Source organism: Indicator indicator, chromosome 7 (assembly GCF_027791375.1).
Source record: "Indicator indicator isolate 239-I01 chromosome 7, UM_Iind_1.1, whole genome shotgun sequence".
NCBI lineage: Eukaryota > Metazoa > Chordata > Aves > Piciformes > Indicatoridae > Indicator > Indicator indicator.
In genome coordinates this window covers 18,802,678-18,815,071 of record NC_072016.1, presented here as the reverse complement: position 1 = coordinate 18,815,071, position 12,394 = coordinate 18,802,678, and the positions used below count along the sequence as shown (strand labels likewise).

Sequence of the window (12,394 nt, the reverse complement as noted above, 5' to 3'; positions counted from 1 at the left end):
TTGCCTTTGTAAGCAGGACGACTGAGAGAGACATTTAGCTAGCAGTTCTGTCACTGTACTTGTGCTCAAGAGAAAAGGGATTCCTCCTTGTGACATCCCCAGTTGTGCTCTGATTTAGGAGCTGGAAGACCTGTGTTAGTAGCTTACTGTGTAAATGTGCTATACAGATAGTCAGAGGAACACAGATATGCAGAACAGCAGCATCCTTTTCACTATACTAAGCATAGCCCAAAGTCAGCAAGGGACTTAAAGCCGGGCATCTGTTTAAGCATGCAGTTGGACCCTTGACTCAAGATTTTCCTGGTTCAGGATCTAGAAGAGGTACACAGTGGTCATTGCACCCTGGGCATCTGTGGACAAACCAGTGGATGTTTCTAGTGGCATTGTTGTACCTCCAATTCCTGTTGTGGTTCCTCAGGTGAATCTCACAACACTGCTTGTTCTTTTTTGGGACCAAGAGAAGGCCTGGAAGGCTCTGTGTGAGCTTGGGAAAGCCCTCATTTTAATGTTGCTAGGGAGGCAAGACAGAAGGGCAGAGTTCAATGAAGGTCCTGCTGTTTTTCTTCTCAGGTGCTAATGTCCTGGTAATATTTTCTTATACATTCTATACATGATGATTTGTAGTGGTTTACACAGCATCTTCTTGGTACCTGCAATAAAACTGAGGCAGATGAAAGGTTGTGTCCCTTTCACTTTGGGTGGAGCATGGTTTATATCAACAGGGCTGATGGAGATCTTGGTACCTAGGTATTGCTGGCCAGAAAAAGAACACATCTATTCCCCAGTGAAGTTCTAATGGAGTGCTTGTGTTATTAACAGGGAACTTCCTCTGCAAAAAGGAGATATTGTTTACATTTACAAGCAAATTGACCAGAACTGGTATGAAGGTGAACACCATGGCAGAGTTGGCATCTTCCCACAGTCATATATAGAGGTAGCTGCTTTACTGCAGGTGTTCTCTTTACCCTTTCTGACAGTGACCAATTTATGGACTTTTTGTATGTACCTAATTTGATTCTGTTTGTTCATTCTAGCTGCTCCCACCAGCTGAGAAAGCTCAACCCAAAAAGCAATCACCATTGCAAGTATTGGAATATGGAGATGCTATTGCTAAGTTCAACTTCAATGGGGATACCCAAGTGGAAATGTCCTTCAGAAAGGTAAGGCTTTTGTTGTGCTGGTGAATTAAACACAGTTAAATGCTGAAGATTTTTAATGCTAGTTACTTGCAATTTCCAAATTAAAGCTCCAATAAGACAAAATCCGTAGGCAGGAAGGATTCCTTCTCCTCATGCATGGTTTTAGTCCATAGTCATTATGTCGTGCATTGCAGTGGGAGTGTTACAGGTAGGCTCAATCAAGAAGTGCAAATTATTTCCGTAGGGCTAGCTAAAAAGATGCTTTGAGCACATGTGCTGGAAGCCTGGCTCTGCAAGACAAATTAGGTATTTGGTGGCATGAGAATGGCAATACAGAAAAGAAGGAAACTGAGTTCACCTTCTTTCATACTACGCGTCAAACCACTGAGTACTGGCAAGCGAGGTTCTGTGGTACTGATAAGACTAGCTAGACCTGACTGTAGACTGGAGGGATAAGAATGGGTTGTGTAATGGATGTTCAGAGCCAAGTCAGTTGTGGTTAGATTAAGTTGCAGCGTTTCTCCATCTCAGCTAGTTTTCTGTTTGATGCTCAGATTAGATCTTGTCTGTCTTCTCTTTTAATTATACAGGTATGTGAGGCTTGAAGTTTATATTAAGGATTTGGAAGGCACTTCATTTTCTAGCAAAACAGGAAAAAGCGTAGAGAGACCTAGTTCAAACTGCAGACCTTACGACTGCAGTTTCCCTGCATAATCCCTGTACACCTCTTACCCCTGAGAGTCTTCTGGTCAGCCTGAAACTGCTGGTTTCCTATTTGTTTTACATTAGCTTTAACAAGTAGAGCCTTAAAAATGTGAGCATAACTGAGTCTGCAGACAGCCCAAGTCAGCACATGAAGATCTGCATTTCCTACTTTTCTGAAGAGAAAAATAGCATTCCCATCCAGAGTTTAGGTTTAATATCACATAACTGGGAAACAGAAGTTAGGCTGAGGGCCGCCAATTGTTTTAGGTCAGCGGCAGCAAGATTAAAAATGTAATCTGCTTTGGAGTGATGAAATATGTCGAAGTCAGGACTGCGTTACTGTTCCTTCCCATAGGGTGAAAGGATCACCTTGATTCGTCGAGTGGATGAGAACTGGTATGAAGGAAAAATCTCTGGCACCAATCGCCAAGGCATCTTCCCTGTCACTTACGTGGAGGTGCTCAAACGGCCAGTGGTCAAGAATGCCATCGACTACCCTGATCCACCAACATCCCTCTCCCCTAACCGCAGCATGACAGCATCACCACAGGTATTTGGACTAGATGCAGACAGTCACAGCACTTTGCAGAACAGAGGGATGTTGCCATTGCTTTGATAGAATCAATAGCTGAAAAAAAGCTGTAGCTAGGACTTGTGTTTTGCACAGTAAAGCCATGTGCTCCATGCAACATGCTGCAGCTGCAAGAAAAGGTGATTTCCAGTTACTGGAAAGCCTAATGAACGGGTCATTTGGGGATTTGGAGACTCAGCATTTAATCTCTGATCTGTAGTTTGAATTCAGGCCAGACTGAAAGGGCTACAGTTCACAGCCTTTTGTATAGACTTCACTGTCAGAGATGGAAGCAGGAATCACATCTCCTTCACATCAGATATGGTGATCCAGCTTCTCCTGAGTGTGTTTGCACTTTATAAACTGTCACTGAGACTGTTTGGTTTTGTTTTTTGTTTTGTTTTGGGTTTTTTTGGGTTTTTTTTAATATGACTATTAAAAGGGGTGACAGACTGTTATGTTCTGTGGGAGACATTGTGCTGATCCCAGGTAGCTTGAATCAAAATGTATACTTACCTCTAAATGTTCCAGCTCACAACAAAAGTTTTGGGAGACAGTCAGGAGAGCCACCTGTATTATTTGAAATCAGGGCCAAGCAAATTCAGGTTTTGAGAGCAAGCCAGTCTGGGATCTTCCATGAATATTAGATTCTCTATGAACCATACTGCAGTTCAAACCAGAAATCAGAATGATGGCAGGTAGTTGTATGGGGATCCCAGAATGCTTGCTATGGAAAACATATTAGGGAGGCAGTGAGTCTCTAAATCTCTTTGTTTTGCTTTCATCTTGCAAATACTCATGTTTGAAGGTCAGCATACATGTCTGGGTTGCAGCCATGAGGTTCTGGTGCGCATCCTCCTCTCACCCATAGGATTGAAGCAAGGTCATTATGAGGTCAATACTGCAAGGAACAAAAGTGGAGAACCGAGATGGAAAGGAAGGACAAGACAGATGGGAAAGGCTGCCATGGCTCATGCCTGGTGTCTATCTGGATCTTGCATAAAAGGAGTCGTTTTGTTCTTAGCCACTGTGTAAAGAGGAAAGACTTGTTGCTTGTTTGGGGCTCCCCATCACAGTGGACCTCAGCTGAGCTTTTCTGTTTGAGCCTGACAGTCTCTACATAGCTATGGCCTGTCTGCCAGCTTCTCTCCCTGGTGGAAGGGATTGTATCCACCTTTTTTTTTTTTTTGTTTCCTCTGCTATTCTTTTGATTCCTCCCCTAGTACTTGGCAGAGGACTGACAAATACTCTGGTCAGTGTTAATATAGCTGCTCTCACTGACATATCTAGTGATAATAGCTAAGGGCAGAACTCAGTTGTGTGCCTTTATAAACATAGGACCTACTTTAGTCACCTGAAGACCAAATAGCTACAGCCAGCTTTATTGATCCCTTTCTCCTCCACAGCTTCACCAATGCAAGTTTCTTGAGAGGCAGGCACTGCTCATGTTAGAGTTGGATAAAGTAAAAATGTATTGCAGCAGTGAATTCTAACTGGGTCCACAGTGTGAGTTCTGGTGCCCTAGATATTACTGCCAGGCCAGTCAAATACTGCATGCTGCCATTGTGGATAGTGGCCTCAGCTGCTTCCTGAGGGACTTACAGTATATGATATTAAGTCTCAGGTCTTCCACAAAATGTTGTTATCTGGGATCCTGGTAAAGGTTGCAGAAAGGTATTGGCAGCACAGATACACACTGTACTCTATGGCTGGAGTAGCCATGGATGGTATGTTCTCCATGGTGCATCTATCTGGAAAACTTCCACACCATGCTTGGTCACAGATCTGCCCCTCTCTACACTTGCTCTTTCTCCTTTTACTTTTACTTGGTCGTTTATATTTTCCTTTATTATTATTTTGTTCATTTCTTTCTTTTTCTCTCCTGCTTTTGTCTCCTTCAAGTCTCCCAGCTCTGAGCTGCTCCATACACCAACTCCTCCTCCTTTGCCTTTCGCACGCCGCGCCTTATCTCCAGAGGTGCAGGCAGTCACATCTGAGTGGATTGCTCTGACCGTGGGAGTGTCTCCTAGCACCACTCCTACCATAACTCCTCCATTGCCTCCTCTGCCTGAAGCCTCCCTCTCTCACTCTGACTATCTGTCACCTTCTGCTGCAGCCAGCCCTACCCCCCCAGTCAGCCTCCACCATTCACGCCTCTCTGGCTCCTCGGCTCCCAGATCCATTAAATCCCCGTTGCCCTCTTACTCATCCAGACCTCAGTCTTCCACTCGCAGTTTCTATCAGGCCACTCCACAAAGTGAAGAAAAGTTTGTTGGCTCCCTTTCTCCCAGCATGAGCTACTCTAGCTCCCCTTGCTGGGCAGCTGAGAGCCCAGGAAGCATCCTTGCAGAGCAGCATGACACCACTGGCAGCCAAGCCTGGCTCCAAAAGACCAGAGAGGGAAGCAGCAACCCCGACCTGGCTGCTCATACTGTTCCTGAGATCTCTGTTGAGCGCTGCCTGAAACCATCCCAACTAGACATGCGTGTAAACCGAGAAAAGAGACCTGTGGGTTCCTCTGAGGACAGCCAGTTGTGTCAAGAGCTAATGGCTATTGTGCAGGGAGGTAAAACAGAGAAAAGAGGCATGAGGAAAGGTGATCTGGGAAAGTTTCAAAGCGGGGAAAAGAAGGTACATCTCCTGCATGTGTGTGTGCTGCTGAATCACTGATTTTAACTAGTGTCTTGAGGTTTGTCCTGCTCTGCTGACCAGGCAGAGCCAGTGACTGCTGCATATCATTTTGATCATCTTAAGACATTCTAGAGGTCACTAGTGGCATTCACTGGATAGCTGATCAAGAAGTTTAAGAAGAGGACTCAGGAGCAGTGTAGTGAAAATTATTTTAGAATAGGTAATAGCATGGGACTGACTCAGCTGGTCACGTCTAATGAGGTGATTGTCCCAGATAGTGGCTATTATCAGATTTGTCAGATGAAAGTATCACACAGGCCTCATACTCTTACAATCACTGTGTAGAATACAGGCAATTTCTTCCTATTCAGGCATTTTCTAGTGTGCAATGGCTCATCTTTGGTTATAGGATTTATTCGTTCCTACTAAAGCCAAGAACTAAAAATCTTGTAAATGTCAGCCTGGCTTCTGGAATCACCAGAACTGTTGCCTCTTGTTCCTCAAGCCTGTTTAGTCTGCAGGGTGCACAACTAAGTCAGGGAGGCTTGATTGTATTTATGCATTGAGTGGAGTTTATTACCTTTGCACTTCCAAAACAATGTGAAAGGGTCTAGCCACAAATGAGAATTAGACCTACTGATACTTTTTCCCAAGAATTTTTAGTTTTATGTAGCTCTATGAGAGGGAACATAGAGGAACCCTCCAGTAACTTCTACGACGTATCTTCTGCCCCTAGTCAGTATAGGAGATCTGCCTTACTTTGCAGCTCTCAGTTGACTTGGGGTCCATTGTGGGCTACAGCGAGCATAAATACATTACAGCGTCTCCATACAACCTTGTATAGGAGTGGAAGTTTGGAGATCTCAAAATCATAGCATTATAAATACTGTCTTGGATGTGTTGCGATAGTCTCAATGACACACTCTGTTTAGACAATGCTAAATAGAGAGGAACAATGATTTCTAAGATGAAACATTCCACACTGGAAAATCTTATGATAAATTGTTTGATTTCTGCTTGAATCATAACTAGCAGCGTGTTAAAAGCTGTATAAAGACTGTGCAGTTTACTAGCTGTGGATATATTTTTAGTAGCATTTTTTACAGGCATAATCTGCATGTTTAAAACCGCTAGCTCACGCAAACCAACTGGAAACTGCACTTGCCCTTGCATGGAGTTATGTTTGCTGTGTGTGCATCAAAATTACTGGATAATAGATGCTCTTATCAATAGCAGTGATTGTGATAAGAGAACATGTGCCAAGCTGACCAACTTTTCTTTTCTTCAAAAGACTGCAGATTCAAATGCATTCTCTTCATCTGCTCCTCTCTCTTCCTCTGCCCTCTCTTCCTCTACTGTCACAACACAGCCACCTCCCAGACTTACACACAGAGTCAATAAGTCACAGGTAATCATCTTTGCTGATTAATCTTCCATTACTTACAGCTGTTTCCATACCACACCATTGTTTTGTCATATGCTTGTTTAGCCATTCATTGACTGCACAGGTGAGACATTTCTTCTGTCATATAATTTAGATTTTTTTTTTCCTGAAAATAATTTAAAACTAATTCCAGGCTGTGCAGAAGGTCAGGCATGGGCCGAATCTTCAGCTGGTGCAAATCCACGTAGCTCAGTTTGTACTGGATGAGGGTCTGATTTTCTGTTCCTCCAAAGGATTAACCCAGAGCTTATTTATTTCTGACCTTGAGTTCCTACAGCTCAGTTGCATTATAATGCAGTATCAGTGGCCTTGTTATCAGGAATGATGTAGCATGAGATGTTTTGATTCGAGTTACCTTTAGCCACATGGGATCAGGATTCAGGGCTTGAGCATCCAAGAGCTAGGGGTAAAGCATCCATAATTTGGCATCCACAGTGTCAAGGATCCGTTCCAGCCTTCTCAGATAGGATTCAGAGGCTCTCGGCTCTATTGCTGAGAGCTACAAAAGTCTTTAAAGAGGGATGCTGTAGGGTCTGTGCAGCATAACCTTAGCACTCTGTGGTTAGGATCTGGGAATGAACGGTGCTCGCCGCGGCTAGTGTCTCGATCAGTCCTTCAGGCAGTCTCCACAGGGTGGCGATATTGACACAGAAAAGACAACTGGCAAACGCTGGGCTGGGTTTGCAGTGAAGGAGACTGGGGAAGCAGCTTTGGTTTGAGCAGTGAACCAGGCAGGATGCTTATGCAGGATAAATGTGGGAGTAGTTGCCAGTGTTACTTATTTTCTATCAGCTTATGAGAGCAAGATACAGCCTTAACCCTGAACTTTTCCTGTTACCTTTACTCACCTCATTTCCTTCTGATTGTGAGCTTGTGCAACTTTTTACTGAACAACCACCTCCTGTTTCCTTTTCAGTTTCAATATCCAATTCCAATAGGATACATATTCTGCTTCATGTTGGAAGTCCGTAGAAATGTTCTGTGTTGGCCTTTCTCCTGACTTCTAACCTGCTTGATCCTGCTGGTGCTTGTATTGGACATATGAAATTCAAAAAAACAGGAGGAAAAAGCCATGTTTAGGGAAAGATGATCTATATTTGGTGTTGTGTCTGGTTGTAATAGGACCCTGTGGTCTTTCTTTGGATTTGAAGTCAAGGTGAAATTTGTCCCTTATAATGCCTTGACAATCAGAGCATTGCCAGTGTCAAGTTTAAACTGTGTGTGACATTATCAGTAGTCTTGACTTCCTTTCCAATTCTGGGCCTACAGTTGTCTAGGGATAAAGAGCAGTATTTATATGTGGAAATGACTTCTCATTATCTGCATGATCCATACAGAGGCTGATGGCTTCAGTAGAACTGCAGGTAATACCCTGGAGGCCTTGTCAGAAATCTGTCATCTTTCCACTGACTTCAAGGAAAGGAGAAAAGCACCTAGTAGACATGGAAGTGAGACATTACATTTGTTTTGTTTTGTTTCCACTACTGGCCACCCCTGGTGTTTGAAGTATTTTACAATTATGAATTTTAGTTTTCTTTCTCAGAGAACCTTCTAGACAAGCTCCCCAGTAATGAAATTCTGACCCAGGGTTTCTTGCAGGTTTAAGACCTCTATGACACAGGGCTGATGTAAGGTCTGCGTTTTTGCCTCTTCCAATAAGTAATAATATAAAGTGCAATGGATCTTTAACCTACTCTGAAGTTACTCCTTTTTGTTTAGTTTCACAGTCCAAACTAAAAAGAAAACAGAACAACCCATGTGAAAGGTACTTCAAGTATAACTTACAGATAGTTAGGTTCAGTATTCCAGTAAAACATGACATTAAGCAGTGATATAATCTATCAATAATTTATTTCGTAGTTATATTCCTACTTACTCTAAGGTCCTGATAGCACAGTGTAAGAGTCAGCAGTGGTACTAATGAGTGTGTATGCAGTGCAGCGGATTCAGCTCTGGGGTCAGACTGCAGCTGTGGGGCAGAGAAGGCAGGAGTGGCTGGACCAGGGTCTCTGAATCACCTGGTAGTGTGAGGGATGTCGAGGCGGGAGGGCTGTCTGCTTCCTTCCACTTGTACAATACCACTTGGGCAGAGTGGCAAGTAGTCTCACCCACCTTGTGCTGGTAGAGAGGAGAGCGTATGAGGAGGCTGCTCCAAACCCATGTTCCCCAGCACAGGCGAGCTAGCTTAGCATGGTCATTATTTAGCACCCCTCCCAGTGTACAAACCAGAGCTGCACAGCCTGCAGCAAGTGCCAGCATGTGCTACTTGTGGGAGACACATTTTTGTACTGTAGGCACAACCTTCCGCTTCTGATCTAGCAACCGGGGAGTCATTCCATTGACTTTGACAGGCGTTAGATCAGGCTGCTCCACGCTGCAGCCTTTTCAGTGTCCTTTGTGAGAGCTCTTTGGTCAGCTTTTCCCTTGCTTTCACTAGAGGTGGACCTTGGTTTTTGACAAGGTTTTTCTTTTTTCTTTTGGCTGGGCTGGGAGTCCTCCCATTGTTCTCCATTGCTGAGTGCCCTTCTCTGAAGAGATACCAATTTGTCTGTCTTGTCTGTCTGTTTGTTCTGCTTAGCTTTCTCTTTCCTTATGCAGTCCTTTAACACCCACCAGAAAGGAATGGAAAAAGACACATAAACAAGAGCTGCAATGGATAGACACTGATGACACTTCACTTTACTAGGAGCAGAAAGATAACTGTTGAGTAGCCCCACCTGACAGTTAAAACCTGTCTCAGGGCCTAGGATCTCAATGTAGGACATTTTTCTGGTTTTCTTACAAACTTGTGGTGCTCTTTAGATTCATCCTCAACGTCTGTATGAGGTGGAACCCCCTACCATAGCCCTGGAATTTAGTGCAGGGACACCTGCTGCTTTTGTAGAAGTTGCTGGAGGAGAGGCCAAAGTTGTGTGTCTTGTTGTGAACTAGGGACTGCTAGGAGAACAGAGGACTGCTTGGCCTCCTCTGCCCAACTGTGTCAGGGAAGTTCCCATGAGGATCCTACCAGGAAAGGGGATGTAAACAAGTATCAGATGCAGGTAGCCTGCTGCACCTTCTGGTGTTGCACATACCAGGGCGCACCATGGAGCATTCAGAGATAGCGTCAATTTTTTACCTTTCAAATAATTAATTCACAGTATTTAATGCTTTTTGGAGGAAAAGCTGGCCAAGGAGGTCACAAGGAGTCAATGAGAAATAGACCATGCAGTCTTGGGAGCTCATGGAGCAATTCCTGCAGTCAATGTATTACTATGAAGCAGAGAAGCTCTTTCCTGAATTAAAAACAAACAAACCACCCCACAAAAAAACAAACAACCCACAAACCTCCAGTAATTCTTACAGCTGCCTTTCACCTTGCCCAGGAAATTGGTTTTCCCAGCTACTTGACCACCTGAGTTAACTCAGATTTAATCATCTCTGGTGGATGATAATCCAGTTAATCTGCACAATTTTGATTTTACATTTCTAATTATTCCATTTGCCTTTCAGGGCTGATGATGAACAGTCAGGAATGACTTCCAGAAATCCTGTGATGGTTTCAGGCTCCATAGTAAATGCTTTGAATGCAAATTCCACTACAATTAGCCATGCAACTTATGTTTAATTTTTCCTATATAGAAAGATACATGTTAAATAGAGCATTGATTTTCAGGGTAGTGATCCAGATTCCAGCCCCAGGCAATACAGCTGTGGGGTTAGGTTAGCCTAGAGCTGGTCACAGACCTCAAGAAAAGAGATGTATTCTTTTAACACAATGATAGGCACAGAAGTCCAAGATGTAGTTCAGAGAAGCTTTGAGAACAGGGACTAAACAAGGATGAGCTCATCACCTTGCATTTTTCCAAACTCTTTGAGCATGCTTGGGCTGAAGTTGTCACAAACCACTTCAGCTTCTGCTCTGCCTCAGGATGTCATGAGAAAGCAAGCCTTTTATTAAAGGGCATCGTTGAATTGAATAAAAGGGAGGAGAGAAAGCATAAACCTTGAGTCCTTTGGAATTTGGGTTGAAAATTGTGTTGTATGATCACAGAAGATGGTAATGTTTTGTATCTTATCCAGCGCACATTGCCAAGCAGTTGGGCAGGCGGTACAAATAATCCCACTCTGGTTCAGACACATTCGTGCACAGCATGCCCCTGGCTTTTGTAGATGTTTGAATATGCAGTTAGCATGCTAAACCAGGCTCTGGATGCCTGTGAGACTTTGTGACTTTCCCATTAAAACTCCCAACCCCAAACAACACCTTGTGCCCTGAGACATGCAAGTCATGACTAGGGACAGGGGCAGAGCAGAGTCCATAAGTTTTCCAGGTGGTGGGTTTTCCAGTCAGGGGCTCCTCTGACCTGAAGCTCTGCCTTGTAGGAATTAACAGAGCAGCTCAAATCCTCACTTAATACAAGCTAGAGTAATTTTGATGTAGCTACATGGCATTGTGACTCCTGAGGATCCGAACTGGTCTTTTTTTAAGAAGCAAGCAAGTTACTGTTCTTTGCTTTTCTGAAAACAGCAGCAAATTCCTCTCAGCATTCTCTTGGCCTTTCACCTTTGATGTTCTCAAGTATGTGCTTCTGTCCTTGTGATTTTTTTTACCCTCTACAGGAATGCAGTATGACACTATGTACCGTTTCTGGTTGCTGTGGTGTCCATAACCACCTACTCTGATTCCCTGCTTTGAGCTTCAGTTTCACTGTCACATTTCTCTTTGCAGCATTTTGTGTGCTGTGCTGCAGTTGCATTACTGTGGTCTTAATGTCTCTTGTATCAATTTGTTGTCCACGAAGCATGGTGTTGGGATGGGGAGGGGAAGAGTTGTTGATTTTCTTTTGTTGTCTGCACTCCATTTAATTTTTTTTTTTTTAATTCTGACCAATATAACATCTGCTAAAATGTCTTATCATTTGCTTGGTGATCACACAGCCTTCCCACCATTCATTGAGAGCTGGACCAGATCTCACAGAGTCTGAAAAGAGCTATGTGGTAAGGCCACTGTTTAAATCAGATGTGTAGTCCTAGATTCTCTTCACCCAGACAGATACTGTATCAGTAGAGATAAAATGCCAGCACTGTTTTTAGCTGCAAGGCAGGTACATATTTATTTGCATCTCTTGGTTTGTTTGGGAATTTAGCAATCAGAAAAACTTGTCATAGCCAATGAGAAGTTGGGCTAATTGTGCTGCCAGTCCTGGGCATAGGTTAAATGAAGCAAAATGCATGAATGGAACGGCCCACCTTGCATTCTTGAACTGACTTCATAGCATTTGTAATGATGCCACTGCATAACTAATTGCAAGCTCATGTGCTGCTGCTTTTAAAAATATATGTATATGTATTTGTTACAAATCTTCAAACTAAATGCCAAATTCTTCTGTATCTTGCCTGTTTTTCCATGCTTACACCTGGATCCCTTCTTCACTCCACTACCTGGATATTTGCCTGGATCTACAACTCTTTCATATGTTATTTTTTTTACTGGACTTATGTGCTGCATCTGGGATGTCCCATTTCTTCTTGTCTATATTTTCCCCTCCCTCCCCTCTGTTGACTGTCCCTTGGGTGTTCTTGGATATCAATGCTGCCTACCACGCAGGAAGCTGTTTGCAATGAGATCATAAACATTGCAGAAAAATCTGTTCATTACTGCAGTACTATTTCTCAGCCTCTTGACTCTCGCCACAAGGTGACCTCTAATGACCATAAACCATCTCTCATCATTTCTCAGCAACCTCAAGCACAGCAGCAAGGAGCCAGCCCTGACAGAAGTCATACACCACGAGACATGTAAGTTCTACTGGCTCCCATCTCTTTCTAGGGCCTTGTCTCAGAGTGGTAATGAAGATGGGGAGGTGTGAAAAATTCAGCATTTCAGAAGTTAAATTGGAATGATAGGAAGGTGTCAGCTTT

The 12,394-nt window shown here is 43.4% G+C and overlaps 1 protein-coding gene across 1 annotated transcript in view; it reads left to right on the top strand.

Annotated features, from left to right (window-relative positions):
- The window catches only part of SORBS1 (sorbin and SH3 domain containing 1), a 69,869-nt gene that overhangs the window by 53,128 nt on the left and 4,347 nt on the right, over window positions 1-12,394 (top strand). Inside the window, exons 22-25 of the mRNA XM_054382222.1 lie at window positions 820-934; window positions 1,035-1,160; window positions 2,200-2,394; window positions 12,213-12,271. Of these exons, the coding sequence (XP_054238197.1) occupies window positions 820-934; window positions 1,035-1,160; window positions 2,200-2,394; window positions 12,213-12,271 (495 nt within the window). The remainder of the gene's footprint in view (window positions 1-819; window positions 935-1,034; window positions 1,161-2,199; window positions 2,395-12,212; window positions 12,272-12,394) is intronic.